We start from the raw sequence: 25298 nt of genomic DNA on the forward strand, positions 1-25298 counted from the left end.
TATAATATTAGAATCAAATACTGATTTTTACTGGACATAAAACAAATGACATTATCATCAGCCACGGCTGTAATGAACTTTGTGTTTAGTTCTAATTGCCACGTTTACATGTTATATCTGGGAACAGCAATGTGAATCAGCCATGAAATTAACTAGAGACATGCGTGGTCCCCAGAGGCTGGATCTAACAACTTTCATCTAATTGCACTTTGCTAAACCTTTTTTTACATGGTGAATCATCCTGCGCACACTTTTCTTTGCCTTATTATTAGTAGTAGTAGCAGCATTAGTTTTACCTGAGGGTTTTTCAAAGACAAAAAACAGAATAATGAACTGTTACATTTTTAGATATCTCACATATTCGTGAATGTTTTGGCCTAATGATGACAAATAGGGAATGGCCAGACGCACAGTACAGTTTTAGGGAATGTGGACAGCAGTTGTTAGAATATTTTGCTGTGGACAGACAAAACAATGAACCACAGACCAACACTTTACATCAATGACACCCTGCTGAAGATGGTAGAAATAAGTAATTATGAAGAAGAACAGAAAACAACATATTAAAAGACTGGCCACAAACAAAGCGGTTTACCTGAACCAAACTGTTGTAATTAATTTGAAGCATTCAAACCTGTGTTGCTGTGTTTAATTTTCAGTGGATGTTGATGCTGGAGTTTATCAGGAACACACACCGAGTCAGGTTCTGGGTTCCTCTCCGGTGGTTCCACTGTAAAACATGGCACATCATAAAGCACGTTGGGGCACTGCTGCTGTGACATGCCACACTGCCAAACTAAATTATGATGAATGCTGTTTACACTAATCTTTGCCGTTATTTGAAGTGCCGTATTCACTAGATTTGTGTAAACTGCAGGTGGAGCGTCACAGTTTAACACCACACGCATCATTTATCAGTTTAAAACGTGGTGAAAATCCTTTTTCTTTCTCCAGCTAAACATACAAACATGCTGCGTGTTCTCTGGGGGATCGTTTGAAGGATTAGGGTGATGTGCGTTGGGCCTCTGTCCCCTCATTCAGCTTTGTTTTCTATTTGATGCCGACCTTGGCTCTGACCAGACCTGCTGCCGTGTGCCCTCCAGACGAGGGCCTGACCTCACTTGCCAAGACCTTCCTGTCCGACTTAAAGGATCGCCTTACGCTTCAGAGCACCCACAGAGGGATGGCAGAGGGTAAAGAGAGACAAGAGACATGAAAGACAACATTTAACTTGTAGGCCGTGGGGAACGACAACAAACACAGGGCCCAGAGTGAAACAGGATCTGCTGCGAAGGGAAGGTGGAGGTGGTGCTTTCTGTCAGTCTGTCAGCTTTTTAACACACTTAACAAATAACTGTTGTAGACATTTTGACTATGGAAAACACAAAATAAGGCTTCTGTAACTGTTTTTGTAATAAACCTTTGGCTGTCACAAAAAAACATCCACATTTTATGTTTCATGTCAAAACCATATTTTAAAAAATAAAATTCTTTTATAAGATTTAAAGATACATTTTTTTAAACACGGATTAATAAAGCAGTTACTTTATTTAAAGTAAATTAAATAGGGAAATACTAAATTATTTAGTGTTTGTTTAAACTACAAAATGTCAAAAAAGTTCTACTGACCTGTCTCAGAGTTCAGAGCCCAGGAATGAGTCAAATAAATATAATCAATTTACAACATATATATATATATATATATATATATATATACATATATATATATATATATATATATATATATATATATATATATATATATATATATATATATATATATATACACACACACACACACACATGTATATAAATTCTGAGAATTTGAAGGAAGAGTACATTTTCTAATCAACACATATGATAACAAAATAATAATAAAATACCATTAACCCATGTCAACTCTGCCTTTTATAGTTTGATTCAAATGTTGAATTTCATGCTTTGATAAAAACATCAAGTTACTACAGTGGAGAGTACACTCAGTATTTATCTATCATTTCTATTATATTAGTCATAATATTGCTGAGATACCAGTTTAAAGAAGTGACTGTTTGTGTGTTAGCGTCTCCTACTGGTTGGTCGTGACAGCTGCAGTTTGGCAAACTGGAACTGTGCGAAACCATATTAATTCCTTCTTTCTGGTAGTTCAGGAGTTTCTGTTATTGGCTATAATTCATCTAACCAGAATGAAAAAATGTCAAGTAATGAAAACTGGCATCAGATGTGCAGAATTACATTTTAGACAGTTTTGTGGGAACACAACATTTACCAACTGAAGCTCCGACACATTAGGATAAATGGAAAAAATGGGTTTTGTCACAAAATCAGACTCGAAGCTCTTTTGCAAAAAAAAAAAAAATCACTATTCATCAATGCAAAGGCCAACAGGCCCTGAATAAATAAATAAATAAATAAATAAATAGAAGGGTAAATTTTCTGTCCACTGAACATTAAAATTACTGTTGGGGTAAAAACAAATCTAAAGTTTGAGTCCTACTTTCGACTTGATACAACATAAGTAACTAATATGTTAAGTCTGTATTAAAGTCAACTAAGAATTCAGTAGCTTACGCTGCCACAAACTAGTTCTACAAAGTCCACTTCAATGACTCTGACATAAGATATATATGACATGAACCCACGCTGATGATCTGCACTCGAGTCTGTTACAGTGGATTCCAACTGGGGAAAAAAAACTAACTGGTAAATGCATCAAAAATCTGATGGATGAGGAAAAGTAAGACAACCAGACAAATGTAAGTTCTCTCAGCGCTTGGAGAGCCAGCACCAAGAGAAGACCCTGCTTCTGCGAGGAGCTGCCTTAGCGAGTTTATTTACAATTCACAAAATACAGGTGTTGCTTTCAGTGTTCAAGATTTCACATTAGTGTTCCTCTCCTTTTTTCTTCTATTGCTCTGTCTTTGGTTTCCCAACGTTGACACTTGGCTTAACATGAGGAACTCTCTTACAATCATTTTAAATACTATCCGCCCCCCCCAACCCCACACACACACACACACACGTGCAGTCTGACTTTAAAAGAATCCAGGTGTTTTCCTTTTTGTTACCGTTCAAATGAGAAGTTGTGCGTATTCTACAAAAACCTGCCTTTTTACAACGCAGTCTTCATAAAACCTTTACATATTTGTATAATCAACAGAGATGTTTGATCCAAAACTAGTTAGAGATTTAGGTATTATCCACATTTGCTTATATTTAAATATATTATGTTGAACATTTTCCATCTTTATGGCTTCAAAATGCTAAATTATCTCATATAGTTGAGGATCTTTGTAGTAGTTGTGCGTTGGATGTATTGCGGCTAACTGAAGGCATGTGTACAAGTATCTTTACTCTGTATTTGTGTTAAAGTCAAAGTTAATTTTTTGTTCTTTTAATGATAAAGAAGTTTCTATTAAGTGCTAGGATGCTTTGCGGCATTAAAAAAAAAAAAAAAAAAGGGATTGTCTAAGGTGCGTCTTTCATTTCATTTGCAATAAGATTTGTGCTCCAGAACTTCACTTTCCAAGGACAACTGCAAAGATGTAGCATCACTGTGTGTTTCGGTGCAGTACGTTACATCGCCCATGTGAAGGATGCTGTTTTGGAACTAAAATCTCCTTTAAAATCTAGCAGCATCACTCTACAAGCCAATCCATATTGAATAAGCCACACTCAAAAGCCTCCAACCACGAGATGATCTGCTGTGCAGCTTTGCAGATGTGCGTGGACTTCTAGATGGTGACACAGATAAATGGTTAAAGGAAGTATGACAGAAGTCTTCCTGTGGTCTGAGGCTAAGTAACTTAGCTTTATGTTACTGTTCCAAACTGCAGACAACACAGTGAGGTTTGTGCAGGAGTGTTACAGCTCTATGAAACTTGTTTAATAATATAACATACACTCACACTCCAGTTAGACTCAAGTGTTGAGTACTCGAGTATTTCATCGCACTAATTCTCACTTGAAAAATATGAATATGTGACAGACTGAGGGAAACTATGTTTACTGGTATGAGCACTGAGTATAACTATAAAAGTTATCTTCAACCTCTCTTTCTCTTGGTGTTACCGAACACCAGCACAGACTAATTTCATATTGCTAATTTTATAACCTTCAGTTGTGTGTTGCATTGTTCCACCCGCCGTGTTGTCAGAAGTTAATGGTGAATGGACTGCTCTCATACAGCACTTTTTACTTTAACAAAGAGCTTTATAATTTGCTTCTTATTCACCCATTATCTCTCACTCTCTCTCTCTCTCTCTCACACTCTCTCTCTCTCACACACTCTCTCTCTCTCTCACACACACACACACACACACAGATGGCAGAGGAGCTACCATACAAGGCCCTATAGAAGCAACCTGGGGTTTAGCGTCTTGGCCAAGGACACCTGGCACATGGTTACAAGGAATTAATACTTTACAGAAGTGCAACATGTGCAGTTAAGGAGGGTGTTAACCCTGTTTACACTGCATTTCCAAAGTATTTGAACAGGGATGTTTTTGTTTTGGCTCTGCACTCAAACAGTGGACTGTAACAATGAGCAAACTTTAACTGTATTTCAGGGTTTTCCCATCAGCGTGAGGCTTCTAACCCTTTTATATCCTTTTGGATACAAAGGGGCATGTATAAAACAAACGATACAGTGTCTAAACACTTCAATGGAATTGAGTGTGTAAACCATGCACTAGAGTTCAGGGTCAAAACAAAATGTTTAAATGCTAACAAGCTGCTCTGTAGGTGGTCAGTGGGAAGTGAGCGTGTCTTTGATCAAAAGGACTGATTCCACTTTACTGTTACTATGCGTTACCCTCTATAAATTATTTGCTGTCTGAAGGCCAGGCCTGAAGGGACTTGGGATCTGAATCAGATTTGAAACCGGCGGGTTCATGGAATTCAAGCTTTCCATCAGGCATTTCAAGGCTGTCTTCTTATTGTAGTAATGGGCATTTCAGCAAACCCAGACCAGACTAGTTATCTCCTATGTCTCACCTGCTATGAACTAGATCAGACCATGTTTAATTGATCTTACAGTGGTAAACATGATAAAAGTTGACTTTCTGCTTAAAGAACCTAAACTTCTGGAGCTTTCTGAGCCATCAGATGTTTACAAACCAAAACCTATTCCAGTGTTGGTACAGTGCCATAAACCTTTGTGTTGCTGATACCCGGCATTACTACCAGGTATTTATTTGTCTCCATCGCGGTCTCCACGAAGCCGTCTTTCATGCTGCCGCTTAGTGATGATATATTTGAAGAACTCATAGACGGACCAGCTAATGGCGGTGGAGGGCATCTGGTAGATGACCCGGGCTTGGACGCCTTTGAAGAAGGCCGGCATCCCTCCCATCCTGTACACTGTCCGAAATGCTGTGCCCAGACCAGAGATGTGGCGGCTGCCATGGGCCGAGGCGGTGGCTGCTCCAACCGCTCCAGCTGCTGTTGTCGTCTCTGCTTGGATCATATGTATGGCCTGTGCCTCCTGTGTGTTGAGGAGGGTCTTGCAGACATCAAGGGGAGTAGTTGCAGCGGCAGCCACGCCTCCAGCCAGTGCACCAGACACAACGTGGGAGGAAGGGTTGTACTGTCTATGGGGGTTGAGGAGCTCCTGGAGGTACTCGTAGGTCATAAAATGGAGTGCCTGGAAGGGCACGTTCATGGTCAACTGGGTGGTGTAACTGCGGTAGAAAGCAGCCGGGCCCTCGCGTCTCATCATGGACCCCACACAGTCCAGCACACCACGGTACGGTGAGTTGAACATTTGCATTCGCTGTTTCACAACTGAAAGGAAGAAGTGGGCAGGGGAAGGAAATAAGGCCGGAAATGCAACTTAAATAATCCAATAATCAGATGAGGAACTGAAAACAAGATATACGAGAAACGCAAGACACCATAAAGGAACTAACATCGTCACTTTCTGTCTTAAAAACATTATAGTTTAATCTAACATCAATAAATGGTCACAAAAGCTTGAAGTTTAATTAAAATGATAAATATTAAGATGTATTGTGACAACTTGTAAAACAGACTAGACTGATTTGTTTGCTCAAGTAGCAAAGCTGAGTCTACAGCTCCACCCAGTGTCCTGATCATAGAAATGCATCATTAGAAGACTTTACTATAATTGTTCTTGAAGCAGGTTAAGCACATTTATAAATTAAGCAACAGTAAATCTTGACTGTCCATGACGTTCTGCACGTGTGTGAGTGAATCAGGTGAGCTCATGTAGAAGATTTTACCTTCGGCTGGGTTCATGATGGCGTCGTGCAGCACTGTGGCCATGCAGCCCGCTACTCCTGAAGAACACAGAAAAGACAAAGTTAAAGGTCAAGTTTCCTCACTACACTGACATTTATGTTCCAACTGTGGGTTCATTTCCAGCCAAGATTTACTTCAAAATTTAGATTCATTAAACTAATGATGAATTAAGCCAACAATATTAGCATTCAGTCGTGCTTCGTCTTTAGTTTGTTCAATTCTATACATTCATCCCTCTTTCTAGGTATCATTAATTCAATAGTTGAAAGTAAAGGGTATGAAAGGAATGAAAAATAATATTTAGATTTGTACCATTTGCAAAGTGGCTGTTAGCACCAGGGTGAATAGCATCACTGAGTGTAAATTTGATCTTCTCGTAGCAGGCGAAGTAGAGAGCGTGGGCAGGCCCTGCGCCAACTGCCAACACATTTACGCCTCTGATAGGCCGCCAAATACCCTCAGTCCGCACTATCTGCCGCAGCGCATCCATTACATTTCTGTAGCGTGCTCCTGGCTCTGGGTGAAGGCTCTGCATACGGGTCTGTGGAGAGAGAAAGTACGCAAATATATTAGGGTTAGATAGATCCGATTTCAGGATATAAACTGCTGATAAAAAAGTCATATCATCACAGCTGGCCTTAAGCACTTCTTTCATTGGTCTTTATAAAAAGATAAAAAATAAAAAATAAACACTCCATTGTCCGAGACATATCAGGACCAACCACTACAGACAGACCTACTTCTGCAGGAATCGTATTGTATCATAACATTCGAGTGGAGCTCTATTCTATCTATCTATACCTCATCTTCTCACCGAGATGGAAATGACTGCCAACCACAAACCACAAAACGGAATTGAGTGCTGCATCAATCTAGGAAGTGGTGCCTATCAAAACTTGGCCTGCCACTAGTGTTGGTCACAGATGAGCAGAAGTGTTTGCTATGCATAAAAAACATGAGTGAATCTGTTCCTGTACTGGATGAAGTGTATGAATGCCAGAGTAATGTACAGCTCCAGACTAAGGTTACACAATTCTGAAAGTTTTCATAACATGCAACAAGGGAACTGCCCCTGCATACGCAGGGATAAATATTTACAGTCCGGGAGGGAACACGGCTGCCACCCTGAGGCTTCCATGTACATTCCCGCTGCCCACTTTTTGGAAACGGTTACTCGCATGGAATGTGCTCAGTCATCTACGATCTCCAGCAGTTTAAGTCTGGAAGGTTCTTTCCCCTATCCTAGATTTTACTGAACAAATGGATGAGACTGCTTTACTCAAGGCTAAAGACACACTTAACAAAATCAATCATACAAAAGCCTCCAGACTCTGAATATCTGAGTATCCTCACGTTTGGACTCTGGGGAAGTACAGTAATTGAAGCTTAAATTCAAAAAAGGAAGCTTTGTGCTACTTTAAAGGAGGATTTACCATGAAGTACAAATCATGAGTGTCTCGGTCATACTAAAACAACTATACGGTAATCAAGATGGAGTCAGTCAGTCACTCATGTGATGCATGGTGTTATGTATTACTAATATTTGATGGTGTACACTGGTCCACACTTGTAAGCTTCTTTGAATAAATGCATGACAAAATGTAAACGTAAATGTAAATGTACTAATTGCTAAATGGACACGAAGGACACACTTGTACCCTAGTGTTAAAGAAAGTGAAAGAGGAACATGAAAGTAGCTGAAGATCTTCAGCAGTGAGTGAACCAATCAGATCACTGGGTTTGGGCAAAAGTCCCACAGGCTTGCAGCATTCAACTAAAACGTCAGTGAAACAATGCTTGTGGTTAATCTGTTTAAAGACAAGTAACGAGAAAACGGAAATTAATGGAAAGAATTCACTAATTCATCGGTAGTCAAAGATGCTGTGACAGCAACAGGAAACTAAAACTTTGAATATGAAGAAACCTCTGGTATTGAGGAAGCTTTCTGTAAGCTGTTACTGTTATATAAAACCAAAGTGATTTCCTTAACATGAAACATTCTCACCCACAAACTTTTAAATGGTGAACCAAAACAGGAAAAACAAAAACATATAAAGGCATTCAGATGCAACCACACCTATAATTTAGTTTGTCAACTTTTCAACCTTTTCTACTCAGCTTCATGCTGCTCAACTTAAAAGAGCACTAGGGCTTCCAAACAGAACTTGTAAACCATGTAGATTTTTGTTGGACAGAGATTTAATAACCTGACATCCTGCTAGGTTGGAGATTTAGCTAGAATTTTAGGGTGGGGGTTTAGTCATCAAGACTAAATGTCAACATTTTTGTCTCAGATTAAGGCCATGCATAATTATGATGCATATAATAAAATCTTTTGAAAACCAATTATCACAAGATGAACATTCAAAAGGTGAATATTTGCCTGTGACAAGACAACTAAATATGTAATGTCTTTATATGCAAGTTATATTTGCTCACAGCTACTAGTTAAAACACAGAGGAAAATATAGCACACAAGGGGGACCAGAAGTAGAAACAACTAACATATTTATAATTACTAATATTGCAAAAATAATACTTCCAGGAACCTGAGAATCATGACAAGACAAATCTGTAGTGCACAAACCAACTCTGATGCTAAACTCTGAAATGAAAACTGCTCTTATAAACGACAATTAGGCTCAAGGCCGTTTTCCAAAAATGCCATGAACTGGAAGGAATTCTATCAATTTGTAGTGAACAAGAGCTTTGTTTGATTGACCACTGCTCCAGGAAACCACTGAGAACTGTTTGTTCTCCATCTTATGATATAACACAAGGAAACAACAACAGCAACCGACTTCCTGATTGTGAAGAAAGACCAGCTGAAACATGAAGATAAATTTGAATGTAGTCCTGTTTTCTACAGCTGTCTTTTAGGTTCATGGATCACTGGTGAAAACTGAACTAATATCAAATCAAAAGCATCTTATTGTGATGTTAAAGCAGAGTTTGGGATTAAGTAGGTGAATGCAGCTATTTGGTCAGCTCGGTCAGGCTCAATAAATAGTTTCTCCTTTAACACAGAGAAGCTGTGTTGCAATTACAAATTTGTAATTTGTATTGTAAACCAATACCGTACAGTGTGTGCTATCGTGCTTATCTGCATTGTAAATTATTTTCACCAGTGGTGGGCAGGAAATTTATATTTATTTCAGTTTTGTACAACAGGAAATAATAAACCTAAATCAACAGGCACTAACCAAACTATTTCCTAGAGATTTTCCAGTTTTATAAAGATGTTCAATTCCCACCGCTGTCTATTTGTTTTCTAATTCCTCCCACTTGTTGGTAGCTTTTCAATCTCCACTGTAAGGCAATAGTTCCCAGTGAGACCTGACTCTTAAAGGGAATCTAGTGTGCACACTGCTATTACAGAGTGTACATTTTATGCCTCTACATACTTGTAAGAATTAGCATGTAATGTGTAACTTGAACACAGTGAGAAAGTCAGGAGCACAAAGACATTAAGGTCAAGTTTCAGGAACCTGTTTCAAAGCGCCTCCATAGACACATCCATTATGATGTAAAATAAATCCATTTAAATCACAGTTGTGTTGTTAAAAAGCTATGAAATTAATGTTAACTTGACGATTAATAACTAACCTGTGTCTGTATCAACAGGAAGTTGGTAATGTGGTTAGTTTTTTCGCTAACATAGACTGATGTGGTTGGGTAATCAAAACTGTGTTATTATGTAATCTACTGTACGGTAAGTCCCACACTACCACACCTTCTGGACAAGACATTCCCAATAATTAACTAACGAGCTTGACAACTGATCTGGTGACTGATGTCCCATTTGTGTTAATAATCTACTACTCTTATCCTATGTCTTCACAATGAACTTTACATACGATCTCCTCTGACACTTTACCCACATAAGGTCTCCAGTGTTGTAATAACGAAAACAGACATAAATGAGCTTCAAACCGATGCACCCATATTTGTTTTAGGTAATAAGATTAAAGACTTGAGACTAGGAGTAGCCCAGCAAAGTGAAGTGTGGCTACTTCCATGTAAACTAGAACTGTGCCAACAAGTCGTGTGGAGGTACAACATGCTATATACAACTTTAAAAGTGCCTATTTAAAGATAGTTCCGTACCGAGACGTTAGATTTGTCGCTCTACATGAGAGGGAAAATGCGAGAAACCTAAGTTCGAGTTTTGTCCGATAATGGATGCATGCTAGCAAAAACGGACAACTGCTGCTTTAGCTACCAGGCGAGTGCATTTACCGGGCTAGCTCACGGAGCAATGGTTAAATCTAACAGTTTGTTATTAAGCAAACATGTGCTAAAACAGCACTCGAGCTTAGTTAATCGTACTCTTACGTGGTTAAATATGCATTTTAACCATACTAAGGTGTTGGTTTTATATTCAGGAAACACTAACACGTTAGTTAGTTAACTGACCTCTGTTAGCAAGGTTACCCTGTTTGCTAGCTAGGAGTTAGCCTGTGTTTCCAGGCCTACGTTAGCTCGACATTAAAGCAACCAGAGTGCGTTCAGCGTGGTAAACACGGGCCCGACACGTTTCAGACTAAGCTGTGCTTTGCATTTCTTTGGTCTGATACCTTAACGCAGTCGATGGGGTACATGAGGCAGTGCTCCATGATTCCAGCCACGGCTCCTGCCAGCATGTGTGTGCTGGTTGCTACTCCCTGAGGCAGTCCTTCATAGTCCATTTCTGACTCGACAGAGGTCGAGGTCTCCGACGTTGCTCGATGCAACACCGGGGTAAAGTCCTGTTCCCCTGCCATTCTCGGTGAAAGAGACTCGACAAATGTCCCCGTGACGTCCAGGAGCCTGCCACCCAGCCATCGAAACTCTGCACCGGCTGCAGCGCCTGTGACCCGACTGTCGACGCCCGGTGTGTCCACGGAGGTTCGCCGGGACACGAAACTGTCCACTTCCATTCAAATGAACAGAACCGTCAAGTGTGTATATTTCGACGACTCGGGCGTCTTCCCGACAGACTTCCCGGTAACTTAATTATTATCCCCACCGGGACGGCCTGACGAGAGAGTCTTGGCGGGTCGCTGCTGCGCAGCTTGAGCGGAGTCCGGGAACCGGGAGGACGGCGGCTTGGTTCCTCAGTGACTCACGATAGAGGACGAACCTGATTGGACGCAGTGATTGTCAATCACCGACAGGCCCTGCAATTGGTCAATCAGAAGAGAGAATGAGGCGGGCATTGGCATTCAGCGTCAGTGGGTGTGTTCAAGGACGAACGGGATATTCTAAAACACTTAATAAACTGTTTTAAAAATACTTATTATATATAATATATTCTAAAACACTTAATAAACTGTTTTAAAAATACTTATTATATATAATATATTCTAAAACACTTAATAAACTGTTTTAAAAATACTTATTATATATAATATATTCTAAAATACTTCATAAACTGTTTTAAAAATACTTATTATATATAATATATTCTAAAACACTTCATAAACTGTTTTAAAAATACTTATTATATATAATATATTCTAAAATACTTCATAAACTGTTTTAAAAATACTTATTATATATAATATATTCTAAAACACTTAATAAACTGTTTTAAAAATACTTATTATATATAATATATTCTAAAACACTTAATAAACTGTTTTAAAAATACTTATTATATATTATATATTCTAAAACACTTAATAAACTGTTTTAAAAATACTTATTATATATAATATATTCTAAAACACTTAATAAACTGTTTTAAAAATACTTATTATATATAATATATTCTAAAATACTTAATAAAGTGTTTTAAAAATACTTATTATATATAATATATTCTAAAACACTTCATAAACTGTTTTAAAAATACTTATTATATATAATATATTCTAAAACACTTAATAAACTGTTTTAAAAATACTTATTATATATTATATATTCTAGAATACTTATAAAGTGTCTTGACAACGGCCAGGAAGAGCTGGAAGTTTAACAGTGCATTATAAAATACTTAATGATGTGACAGCCAAAAATGGAACTTAATTATCTGAAAACATTACTATTGTAAAACCTGTTTTCAAGCTATAGCTGTTGTTTATTAGTAAATCTGAACAATTTTTATTAATTCCAAACAGTCAAACGCATCTCTTATTGTTGTTTAGCATATATTTATAGTCATTATTATGTTTTGTGATATGTCTCATGTAAAGAAGTAAATTCAAAGTATATAAAACTCAGAATTGAGGGCGACACAGAGCCAACTAACCATGTAGTTTTCTCAATTTAAAACAATCCTTAATAATTTTTTTTTTTCATGCTCAATAAAAAGACAAGACAATCACAAACTCTGGATGTTAAAATTAATAATTTATAGCATTTGATGTCACCACCAGATGGCAAATAAATGTGTTGTCTGCATGTTTCTTAAGATCCATCCTAAAATAAAAAAAAAATATTTCTAATACAAATGAACAAACACTATAATTTTATATCAATTGTAAAAATTCTGAAAATATTATAAAATAAAAAAAACAAAAAAGGAAAAAAGTTCTCCAAGCTCTCATTCTAAGAAGTAGATCACGGGGTTTGCCTAATTTACATTTTTAAATAAAAACACCAACAGACATAAATATATATATTTTTTTATTGTTTTACATTTATGCAACAACATTTGGCCATCTGTGGAAACATGATTAGGAGAGTTCTTGATTGTAGGAGTGTTTCCCCCATTAGATTCAGGGATGGTTCCTGTTTACTAGTTTGGTGGTTAATGTGGCTAGAACTAAGTTCAGGACTATCTAACCTTGACTTAACAGAAATATTTTAGGCTGGCCAGACCATTAAGGTGGATCAACCTAACTAAGTTAAGTTCAACTTACTTAATTCCAATCATTTATGTTTTGTCATTTGGCATATGCTTTTATCCAAAGCAACTGACAAGGCAGGGTAAGTGCTAAGGGGGGTCTTGCCTAAGGACCCCTACTAGAGTTAGGCCACAGCCAGGATTTAAACCCCAGTCTCCTGCATGGAGGGCAGCGATGTTACAGCCACTTTCTCCAGCTGATCACTGTTGCCTGTTATTGTTTTCTTGAGTGTAATTGGTGAATATAAAGTTTTTATAGAGATTAGTTTCACAGGCTTGTTAGGCTCTGACAAGGTTAGAGGGGGGTGTTCCCTTGTCCACCTAAAGAGCCTGTGTGGCCGGTGAGAGGATGTTAACAGCCTTAATGTTTGGTCTCCAACAGACTTCCCTCAGACTGATGAAGCTACTTGGATAAGCTGTGAAGCAACAAGAAAGAAAGTCCAGTTGCCATGACTGGTACACTGTAGTTTTAGTTTACCTGCTGTGTTCAAGAAAATCAAACAAGACTTTTTTTTTTCCATTTTGGCAGCAGAATCTGGGGTGTTCCATTTTTTACCACAGCACCTGAACGCCTCAGACGTTTTACGTGAGGATGACGTAACTAACGGTCCGGCCGGAAGGCTGTCGGGGTTCTAGCTCATTTCCTCTTTTTCCCTTCGACGTCTTCGTTTTTAAAATCATCTCCAGCGTGAGAGGAAAACATTTTATCATCTTTTCTGTCGAATAAACAACAGAATCCACCGACCGACAGCACTGTCATGGCGGAGGAAAGGCTTCTTTAGGTAAATCTATGTCAGGGAGCGCTAGCATATGGACACGGTAGCGTTAATCGCACCGTTAGCCGGTTTGTTACCGAGCACTTTAACGAACTGCGTTAGCAAACGTAAAACACCGAAAACACGCAGTTCGGTGGGTTCATGGTTCCGATTAACAGTTCCGCTGTCTGCTTTTAGCTTATATAACCATTTTTAGCTCTTATAAGTGAGAGATAAGCCAGTTACTGCTGTTCAATGACCTGTATGGAAAAACCGGAGCTAACATTGGGTTAATACATAAACACTCTGTCTGAGTTTATCACGGAGAAATATATGAAACTGAGGAATAACAGACACTACAGTGTGGTCATTTTATGGAAAAACATGTTGCAATGATGCCTTAATTTATGGTTTAAGCCAATAGAAACTACTGCAGCTAGTACTAAATCTGTTTATATTTCACTTACTCTGTAGTGTAATTGTGAAGCAAGTTGAATTCTAAAGTAATTTGGTCATTGTGTGGTTTAGCATTAGCTTAACACTGTTATTTTTTGTTGTGAAGGAAATTCTTTTTTGTGTTTTCTTTTTACCTGTAATTTCAAAATAGATTGTAAATCAGTACTGAGCCTCCTCTCATCCTCTTTTTATTCAGGCAGCAGAGAAGTCTCAACTCTGGACAAGATTATAGTCAGACCGCTGGCACCATGAGGTGACGACTGTGTTATCTTCTACTGTTGCCAGCGTGGACTTATGGCAAGGTAATAAACTAATAACAACCTCAGTCAGTTTAATACGCTGTGCACTCTAATCTTTGTGCAACTTACTATCATGGTCCACAGTTTTGATTGTAGTATCTACTCCACAGGATCACATTGTCCTGCCTGCCGGCCTCTTGGTACTGCAGCGTGTCCCTGCTCTCACTAGGCTGTGCCCCCAGGCAGAGGCTGCTTTTTCTACTGATACTCTTCATCACCTCCGCCTTCCTTCTCCTGGGGACGTACCAGAGGCAGCTATGGGGTTCCCAGCGAAACCCAAAGTCTCGAGTCAACAAGTGAGTGGACATATGTGACATGAAGGAAGTAGCTGGCAAGTCGGGCACGCACATGACTTTAGGCTCTATACAGCTGGCCTTGACCAAACTGCCAGTTTAGGTTTCATCTTCAGTGTGTGGACGTCACAAAGCTAACAGTTTCTCTCCTTTACATACACTATTATTCCAATATCTTATTTACATATATTTTACATCCTGTAAACACTTAGTGCCAGTCAGTATAAAAAATATAATAAGCCTAAACATTAAAAAATACTAAACTAAACTGATTGAGTTGCTAACACTAGAATATGAGTGGGGCATTTCCTTCACAGCAGTAATTATAATCTGCCCTTGACAATAGTTCGGCCTATCATTTCGCTCGGCCTTTCACATGTTTATTGTGTTTGTAGGCACATATGATGCAATGGCCATGTTACAGCACATAATCATTGTAATCACTGTTATATCATCATCGTGATATGACAAATTATAACCATAATAATGGCCAATATGATACGGTACGTTTACTTAGCTGTACAGAAAAGCATTTTGTTTTAAGAATCGGCTCAAAGAAGCATGTCACTGGATGGTGAGGTGGCAGCTCTAACATGCAGGGATTGTACTCAAAGTGCATTTCATAATCAGTGATGAAAGTCGTGCTGGAATTGGTCAGTAAATATTAATTATTAATAAAGATTATGATTATAATTCACTCATGTTTGCCACTTTTTCCAGCTGGAATATAACAAATCCTCTTTGCACATGAGTCATCAGACATGTTCTTGCATAAAGCTGATATTCTGTGTTCACAGCTGCAGTGGGAAACTCATGGCAAACAGAGCCGGTTCATAAACCACTTTTGTAAGACTAGTTATCAGTGTTTTTTTTAGGCCTGAGAGCTCCAGGTGATTTGAGCTCACTGTGTGAGAGTGTCTGCAGGTGTTTTCTTCATAAAAACGAGGACAGATAAAGATACAGAGGTCATTTATGTTTGCTTGCTCTTTGTAGTTTTAGTTACAACGCAGCTCAAATTCTGTCTCTATTTGCATTTTAATACATTTAGTACGTGATAAAGTAAAAAGGGGGAGAATGCTGTGGATACTTCTTATTATCTTACATGAAGATTGAGATGCGACTATCAAACCTGCCGGGTTTAAGGTGTTTTTTTGTATCTGTTGTTTGCTTCCGTGTATATATAAAAATATAATATAATGTAATGATAATGAACTTTGTGTGAGCATCACAGAGATCAGACTTGTTTTTAAACACCTATGAATAAAAAGTAAAGTGTCTGCAGGCTGAAGTGCAGAACGTTAGCACCGATAGCTGTGCAGGAGTATACATATTTATTAATCTCATAATGTTCTTCATTTGTCCTCTTCCAGATACCTCTCCATCGCAGAGTCCATGGAGGCCACTGATGTCCTCAACCATGCCCTTAATTATGGCATTGTGGTGGACTGTGGTAGCAGCGGCTCTCGGGTTTTCGTGTACTACTGGCCCCCACATAATGGCAACCCTCACACACTGTTGGATATCAGACAGATGAGGGACCACAACCACAAACCGGTTGTCAAGAAGATCAAACCTGGTGAGAAATTTTATCACAGCTACAGCTGATTGTGTCTTTGTGTCTTCTTTGTTTTCACCATGTAACATCTTTATGTAAAATGCTGCTGTGAAAAACTTCTTTCAAACAAACCAGTAGGCAAAAAAGACTTGGCTCTTGTGTTGCGGGGAATCTATATCTACACTATATATTATTGAATGAATGTTTCTACTGTCCTCCAGAGACAACTGTGGTCTGTTTGTGCGCACTTTTTCTTTCCAGCGAGTTCTGGGAAAGTAGAGTGAACAATTACTGATCAAGAACCAGCCAAGCAGTGGCAGCTCTCCAGTACTTGATTTACTTTTAGTGTTTTTAATCATTTTAATCCAAATGTATATTATAACAAAATTTAAAGTTCAAATGCTACAAAAGTCATGATGAAAAGAACATTTCAGAGATTTGGTTAAAAACTTGTCAGTGAGATTGAGACACAGACAGTAACTCAAAACTGATGCTGAACATTTTGTTGCCAGCATGAAGATCTTTACTTATCATTGTTGGTCCCTTTGGCTCCAAGGCAAAAAAAGAGCAAAACAGGTTGTTGAAAGAGACTGAACAGAACATGCTTTAATAATTCAAAGTAGGAGAGAAAGAAAACATATATACAATAAGAAATTACCTGTAGCAGCTTTTCTCTTGCAGTTAAACTTGCTAATTTAATCTCCAGTTGAGTTGCTAAGATTTCTGATGACATTAATAAGTTAGTGACGAGGGCCATTCAGTCCCCTTGGGTTTGTTTTGTCCCAGTCACAGCAGACAGATTAGATACTCTGGGTTTGTTACAGGAGCAGCAGCTAAAGGCTACGTGGCACTTTGAACCCTGAGACATCACAAACTGCAAAAACATTTACAGAACTTGTTTTTAATGAATGACAGTTCAGGCTGCACAGTTGCAGACTCTACAGTCATGATGATTAGTTTGGGGATTTGAATCAAGAATCTACATAAATGTGTTTTCATTATTTATGTATGTTTATCTCAGTATTCGCATCTGTGTTTATGTATGTTTCAACTTATAAGTAACAAGAAAGACATGTTGTGTTTGCTGTAATTTATCACTCTATCAATTCTACACTTTATATTTTGGCCACAGGAAAACATTGACACCTCTTTTATTCAGTTATTCTTTAATAACTAAATTTATATGAAGAAATTGTTTTCTAAAATTAATTACAGTTATTTTATATACTTTCAAATAATATCAACATCTAATCTAATAACTGGCAAATATTAATTGGAGTGCAAATGTGAAATACTACTACTACTACTTATACTACTACTACTACTACTAATAATAATAATATGCATAATATAAATGCATGAATGAAAACTCGATGACAAAACTCTTCCTCTCAGGTATCTCTACTCTGGCAAAGACGCCTACACAGGCCAGCGACTACCTCCGTCCTCTTCTCAGCTTTGCTGCTGCTCATGTCCCTAGCAACAAACACAAAGAGACACCGCTCTACATCCTCTGTACGGCTGGCATGAGGCTGCTGCCAGAGAGGTAAGAGGATTAGTGTGTTAGCATGTATTGTTTTTGTTTTTTTATTTTTACCAAATTATGTTTTGCTACTTTATTTATGTGCATCTGCTGATTTGTTGACGATATTCTCAGTCGTTCTCTCTGCGTGTCTTGTCTCTCTGTATGTAGCCAGCAGGCAGCCATCTTGGAGGACCTGGTCACTGATGTTCCCTTGGAGTTTGATTTTCTGTTTTCTCGTTCCCATGCAGAGGTCATCTCTGGGAAACAGGAAGGTGAGAGGACATGCTTACTCACTATTTAGCAACATATTTGCTAAATTAAGATAATGCAGCTTTAAGTGTGGCAGAAAATATCCTTAACCTGTGATTTCTAACTCCTCCCTGGGTGTTTTTATTTCTCCTCTATGTGGTTGTGATCTGCTACTGTCCAACCCTGAAGGAGTGTATGCATGGATTGGCATCAACTTTGTGTTGGGCCGCTTTGATCACGCCGAGGATGGTGAGTGTAAAGGTGCAATAAGACACGTCTCACCAGACTGACACTGTTTGATTTCTTCAGATGTGAAGTATCTTTTGAAAATAGTAGATAACACTTCTCAATAGTATATTTACATTAACAGTAACATTTGATAAACACTTCAACCTTCATTTTGCTAAATTGTTAAATCTCTGTTTCTCAGAGGACGCCACAGTTGAAGTCACAACAGGGTCACAGAACCAGCAGCCAATCAGCCGGCGGCGCACAGTGGGCATCATGGATATGGGTGGAGCTTCACTTCAGATCGCCTATGAGGTGCCCAGTGCCATCACCTTTACCTCTACACAACAGGTAAGTGCAGTCAGACATGCAGTCATTAACTAGAGCTCTAATAATATTTATTTTCCATTTAATCTACTGATGAATGTCTTCTCGTGTTGAATAAAACATTGAAAAATGCTAAACAAGCATGATCCTAAAGCAAAACTAACACAAAGGGTTTTTTTATGTAAAGTCTCCAAAAAATCGGTTTTAGTTTCAGTGATGGAAGAAAAGCATTTAGGGGCTTAAAAACATAAACTATGTGACTGTTCCAGCTATAACACCATCTTAATGTTGAGCCGTTGTCTCGTCAGCTGGTCTGATCTACAGCAACTTGATGTCTTATTGTCTGTTTTGTAGGAGGAGGCAGGGAAGAGTGTGCTCGCAGAGTTTAATCTGGGCTGTGACGTCGAGCACACACAGCACGTGTACCGCGTTTACGTGACCACCTTCCTCGGCTTCGGAGGGAACATGGCCAGGCAGCGCTACGAGGACCAGCTGTTCAACAACACACTTTCCAAGAACAGGTTAAACGCACAGATTCACACAATGAGTGTGCTGGTGTTTGGGGCCACGGTGTTATCTGTCTGTTATTGCAGCTGTGAATGTAGCTCAACATTTCCTTCATCCTTATTGCACCTAAAACTTTTCATTTTGTGTGTTCCTCTGTTCAGGTTACTAACCACACAGGCAGGCATGAGCGAGGACAAACCGTACCTGGACCCCTGTCTGCCGCTCGGTCTGTCAGACACAGTGGTAAGGGACAACCACACATTGTACCTGAGGGGTCAGGGTGACTGGACTCAATGTCAGGATGCTGTACGACCCTTCCTTGGCCTCCACAATGGCACCATGTCACCAGGGGGTGTCTATCAGGTACAAAGCCTCTCGCATTGATACTAATTAGTTGCAGGTTTGCCTTTAGGATGGATGAATGGTTTAGAGCAGACACTGTTGGCAGCAGCCACTGTTAACTGAAGATGTTCTTTATTGTGATTCTCAGGCTCCTATCAACTTCAGTAACAGTGAATTCTACGGCTTCTCAGAGTTTTATTACTGTATGGAGGATGTGCTGAGGATAGGAGGACAGTACGACAGTGACAAATACTCCCGAGCTGCTATGGTAACCACAAACACACCACGGCTATAGGTTCATAAGTTACTGGACAGAAATATGAATTCATTCATTTTGGTTTGTTTTCCAGGACTACTGCTCCACTAAGTGGTCAACGCTGAAACAGCGTCTGGACAGCAAGCTTTTCTCTGAGCAGGCAGACATCAGCAGGCTCAAGTAAGTTTATCTCTCCTCATCTCCAACATCTTTCATTATAACCATGTCATGTATATCGTTGATCACGCTGGTCTCTTTCTGTCAGGGTGGTTGTTGCTACATGTTGATGTTGTTTTGTGGAGTCCTAAAAAAACACACATTTGTCCAGATACTGTTTAGAAACACTTAACGTGTTCTAAATACTTTTAATACCCAAAAGGTTTTGATGGAAAACATGTTACAGATTCTCCACAAGGAGGAGCTGTTGCCAGCCTGTATCACTACAAGAAATGGAAAGTAGCAGCATGAAAGCTGTCCGTATATATAAGACAGTGTGAGCCACCTGTCAACAAAATAACAAAGTGTTAGAGCTTTTTATTCATGAAATTACAGTTTCTTTTACATCCTAAATATAAAAAAGCTCCACATTGTTCAAGCAGTCATCAAGAGGCACCCACATATCCATCAGCAACACCCAAAGATAGAACTTACTAACCCATATTAATGATTTCCTTATTCCTCCCCTCTCCAAAGTATCCACTGCCTCTTTTAACTCTGCCATCTTCCCAGTAATTATAAGAAAATGCATTCTAGTTAATATTACTTATGAATTATCCAGTAAGATTATAATGTCTCTGTCTTTAGATGTAAACTTCTACTACTTTTCACACCTGTAGGAGGCGACGGTTGAACTTTAACTGTAGCTCTGAAACAGCTGATATTCACTGTCTGTTGAAAAGCACTGACAAAGTAAAAACAAGGTCATTTCACCTTCTTTTTAACGCAGGTATCAGTGCTTCAAGTCAGCCTGGATGTTTGAGGTGTTGCACTCTGGTTTTCGTTTCCCAACCAACTACAGAAGTCTGAAAACAGCCCAGCTGGTTTATGACAAAGAGGTCCAGTGGACTCTGGGTGCCATCTTGTTCAAAACGCGTTTCCTGCCTCTCAGGTAAATCTGACACCACAACACACACAAACTAACTTATTATGGAATATAGAGAGCTTTAACTGAGTGATCTCGCCATCTCTGTACCGAGGAAACGTTTCACCAAAAAACAAATCTAAATATGATGTTTTCTCATGGGAATATGCAAAATGTGACATAATGAAAGAAAACATTCAGTCCGTCCACATTCTGTTGTGGTATCTTTGCCTCTGATCACCACCAAAAATCACCAAAGACAAAGGAATACATTTGGTGTTTATTTAAAAAGAATAGAAAGGAAGGTTCCACATGTTGTTTTATCTCCACTTTTTCTGTGGTCAACTATGAAACCTGTCCCAGCTGTTCAGGTCTTTTTCTGTCTCATGTGTTTCTCCAGGGACCTGCAGCAGGAAACCTTGCGGCAGAGCCACCCCAGCTGGCTGCGCTCCTCCTTCGTCTACAACCACCACCTGTTCTCGCTCTGCATCCTGGTCGTGGTTCTGGCCATCCTGCTCTACATCCTGCGCCTGCGGAGGATCCACCAGCGGGAGCAGAGGCAAGCAGAGGCCTTGAACCTTCTCTGGGCCGAGGAGGGAGAGGCTCTCCTGCCCTGAGAGGTACATCTGTGATGGGAGGTTCCAGACTGACAACCTGCAGGGTCATTTCTAATTTCTGCTATAACTGAACCACAAAACCAAAACTTTGACGTGGAATTATTCTCCAGCCAGTGTGACTTGTCCAGTGAGGATATGGGAAGAACTAAGATTTAATTGCATGGAAAAACATCACAGAGACAGTTTAATGAGCCTGGAAATCAAACTCCTGTGTATATTCTTTGATCGTGCAGCTTTAAACACAGAACCCATCTCAGACTGGCAGCATGTTCTCTGGGTTCGTTTTCTTCAGCACCTCTGTGCTGCTGGATCAAACCACTCAGTTTTTTTCTCCTCATTTCTTCTAAGATCTAGTGTCAAGTTTCATGACAGCCTGGACGGTTGACCTAGATTTAGTGTCACGGTAAACACCTTCACTGCTGAGAGAGAAGGCAGAGGTTATTTAGCAGAGGAATATGAGCTTGTTGAAGACGACGTTCTGTCATGAAATGTTACCTGAAAGCACAGAGGAAAGGAAAAACACCTCATCAGTATAAAATGTATATTTATATAGAATTTTAAAACAAGCCTCAGCTGTACGGTGAGATAAATGATAACACAACAGCCTAGAATAGAATATCTGTGTTCATATCACGGGGAATCTGAGACTTCTGTTTGTTCAGGTGTGAGTATTTGCATCATATGACGAGTCTAGACTGAATTTAGTTTTAGCTACATTAGGAAAAACAACTCTCGTTGCTGTGATGCATTTCAGTTTGGAGGTGTGTCTCAAGAACCATCACAGACAGTCCCTGAACACCATCCTCATAGAACATGAACATAAACATAATAACTTACACAGCTAAAACCCTAACACACACAGAGGCTGAAGAGGTGAGGTGAGGATACACGACAGTGAGAGTTAGCATGTTAGCATAGTGATGTGGCTGAAACAGAATCAGATTCATAATAAAAAATTGGTTTATTGCACATAGATTTTTCCCATACAAGGAATTTGTCTTTGTGGGTTGGTGCATAAAGGTAGGACGAAAACACAGACACACAAATAGACAGTGGCTGTTTCTCAATTCAGGGGCTGCATCATTTGAAGGTTGCATTTGAAGGCCGTCACAGCGCTGTGACAAGGTGGTCTCATTTCGAAGACCCCTTCAAATGCAGCCGTCTTTCCCACAGGATCTAAAGTTTGGAGAAAAGACCAACATGAGAATATTTGCATGTTTGCCTCCCCAGGCTACATCCTTTGAAGGGTGTGACTACTGAATTGAGACACAGCTACACTTGAGGTATGTAGCCATGCAAATGTTAGCATTCAGATTACCGTACAGCTGAGTTTAAAGAGTGAGCTAACGATGTGACAGACCGTGTTCTCTTTGGTACAGTCCTGAAACTAAACTCGACATTGATGCTCTGCTAGTGCTATGGATCTTAAAGTAGCCTGTTATCAGTTTCTCCTTCCCTCTAACATCTACCTGTGACGTTTGTCTGACTCTGGTGACAAGTTACACATATAAACCTGATATTCCCACCTGTAAAGTGAAGCTATCACTTAGCAGGGGACTGATGTTTGTCTCGGTCTAAACTCTAGTGATGAACCAGCACCAAAAGCTTTTTTTTATTTTTAATATCACCATCTAGCAGCGGTTCACACTCGTAAAGCTGATTAAATATCTCACTTCAGGGTGAGGTGATATCTCTCCAGGCTATCATTGTGGGTGCAGCAGCACGTTTCTGCTCTCAGACGCAGCGTTTCTTCTGCACCTCCATCCGTCCAGATTTTCTCGAAAGCAATCCTGCAGCCTGATGACGTCAGCTGCTGCCTCAGATTGCACTTTGATACTTGAATGCCACTGCTGTCCTGCCAAGACCCCGTCCAGCACAGATTTCTATCAGTGCAACGACAGAGCCAAAAGGCTTTTTAACTTAAACGAGTGGAGAGCTACGTGATAAGTGTTTGCATGAAGACACAGATCCACCCTGGAGCAGATTGTGACTGATTTCTAAATGCAATAACTCCATAAATGGACCAAGATGGATGCTGGGTCATCTAATTTACTATTGTTTTCAAAATGAACTACTATGAAAAGGGAAAAAGCCTTACCCTGAGGAAAAGGGTCTATTTAGTCGTCAGCTGTAAATGAAGCCTCTGTTTTGAATTTTGTGCTGACACACTGATCCAGCTGTGCAACAACCATGACGATGCAAATCAGAGTCCGACTTGCACCTGCTGAAACTTCCTGAGAAGTTGAAAAGTGTTTCAATCCCACAGTGGGATGTGATTTGTAAGTAATTTTGGGGCATGATTCATTCAATCAAATGATGATTCCAGTGTTTCTAAAAGAGGAGTACGTTTTGTAACCTGTACTGTGACGCTCATGAATGTTTGGATGTTAAAAGAGAGACGGAAGCTTTGAGAGCTTTCTAAAGTTTAACAGTGTGATTCCAGTTGTTCTAAATGTGTTGTACAAACACTTGTTCTCTTTTCTTTTCCTCACACAGACGAGTTCTGACACTTCCTTGTTAAATTGTCAGTGTCAGTTTGTGACCTTCTTCAAAATATTCCCTACTCATGAAGCTTCTGACACAGCAGACGCTTAATTACATTTGACTTCTGATTCTTTGTTTACTTTACAGTTGACTCTGTGAATCACAGACTTTCTGATTCCTCCTGATGTGGATTTTAGGATTTCTGCTGCTCCTCTGATGTTATGTTTTCTGACAAAGGACCAATCTTGCATTTTGCTGGGTATCGTGCAATGAGTAAAAAAATCATCTTCTGAAGAGAACACTTGACCTGATGTGTTTTTTGCAATGTGCGTACCATTAACATCAGTGTGTATAGAAATTATTCAAATCCAATAAAGGATGCATTTGTAATGAAATCAGTTGTTGAAACAGCAACAGATAAAAAGGGCACTTTACAATAGGATGGAGGGACATACAGAAAGCTCCAAATCAGTTACTTTTACTATAATTGTTCTCTCTCATCTGCTCTTAACATTTCTAACTAACCTCTAATCTTAACACCTTTTCTTTCATTAGCCTCCTTCAGCAACGACCGAGTTCTGTGGATTATCCAGAGTAACAGCAGCACTGAAATAGACAAAGACAAGTATCTGTTGAATTTTTAATGTGTATTATTTCACTGCTGTGAGAACCACAGTGCTGAAAATGCAAACTCTCACTCAACTGGAGCAAAAGCAAAAGTCCCGGTGCCAAATCTGTCTATAGATATACATCTCGAATGTGCACACAGAAACCAGACATGTCTGAGATTCCTGCCACATCTTGTTTTGAATACAAACCTTTCCATAATAATTAGTATCGGTGACGGCCTGTTTGTCGAATGATGTTTAGAGGACGCTGCTAAATACAGAAAGGTGTTCAAAGCAAACCTGCTGCATGACACTTGAGACTAGGGAGATGGTTCATGACCAGGACAATAAAACATCTGTGAAGAGAGCAGATCACTTCCCATTGCATGTGGCCTGGACTGACTGGATCTGTCAGGAGTGGGATAAACCACCTAAATCCAGGTGTGAGAAACCTGTGAAGATTTACCCAAGAAGACTGGAAGTTGTAATTGCTGCCAGATGGTCTTCTACAAAGTACTGAACTTACCCCTGTATCAGGCTTCTGCTGCTCTGTCCCTGTCACTTTAGTGAGGTAACACTCTGCAGTCTGCTGCCATACCTTCAGATTTAGTTTAAGTGATCATCTG

General features: G+C 39.4%; 2 protein-coding genes across 2 annotated transcripts; one reads left to right on the forward strand and one right to left on the reverse strand.

Annotated features, from left to right (window-relative positions):
* Positions 1 to 2757: 2757 nt before the first annotated feature.
* LOC113162059 (mitoferrin-2-like) lies at positions 2758 to 11318 on the reverse strand. Its single transcript, XM_026360025.1, has 4 exons — positions 10839 to 11318; positions 6574 to 6802; positions 6243 to 6299; positions 2758 to 5784 (listed from the first exon to the last, which is right to left on the reverse strand). The coding sequence occupies exons 1-4, from the start codon at positions 11178 to 11180 to the stop codon at positions 5192 to 5194; spliced, it is 1221 nt and encodes a 406-aa protein (XP_026215810.1). The 5' UTR covers positions 11181 to 11318; the 3' UTR covers positions 2758 to 5191.
* A 2374-nt stretch (positions 11319 to 13692) lies between these two features.
* Positions 13693 to 24363, forward strand: LOC113162146 (ectonucleoside triphosphate diphosphohydrolase 7-like). Its single transcript, XM_026360171.1, has 14 exons — positions 13693 to 13872; positions 14498 to 14603; positions 14711 to 14896; positions 16264 to 16469; positions 17844 to 17994; positions 18142 to 18245; positions 18412 to 18471; positions 18653 to 18801; positions 19132 to 19298; positions 19446 to 19647; positions 19775 to 19894; positions 19977 to 20062; positions 20829 to 20990; positions 21364 to 24363. Exons 2-14 carry the CDS (start codon positions 14596 to 14598, stop codon positions 21578 to 21580), a joined length of 1818 nt encoding a protein of 605 aa, XP_026215956.1. The 5' UTR covers positions 13693 to 13872; positions 14498 to 14595; the 3' UTR covers positions 21581 to 24363.
* The last annotated feature ends 935 nt before the right edge of the window (positions 24364 to 25298 follow it).

This window comes from Anabas testudineus, chromosome 1 (genome assembly GCF_900324465.2).
Source record: "Anabas testudineus chromosome 1, fAnaTes1.2, whole genome shotgun sequence".
In the NCBI taxonomy this organism is placed as follows: domain Eukaryota; kingdom Metazoa; phylum Chordata; class Actinopteri; order Anabantiformes; family Anabantidae; genus Anabas; species Anabas testudineus.

Coding starts and splice junctions, on each gene's coding strand:
- LOC113162059 (XM_026360025.1), bottom strand. CDS start 11,180: ATGGAAGTGGACAGTTTCGTGTCCCGGCGAACCTCCGTGGACACACCG. Junction 6,803..10,838: donor ACCCCATCGACTGCGTTAAG/GTATCAGACCAA, acceptor CTCTCTCCACAG/ACCCGTATGCAGAGCCTTCA. Junction 6,300..6,573: donor TAACAGCCACTTTGCAAATG/GTACAAATCTAA, acceptor TGTGTTCTTCAG/GAGTAGCGGGCTGCATGGCC.
- LOC113162146 (XM_026360171.1), top strand. Junction 18,472..18,652: donor CTTTGATCACGCCGAGGATG/GTGAGTGTAAAG, acceptor TCTGTTTCTCAG/AGGACGCCACAGTTGAAGTC. Junction 20,063..20,828: donor GCAGACATCAGCAGGCTCAA/GTAAGTTTATCT, acceptor TTTTTAACGCAG/GTATCAGTGCTTCAAGTCAG.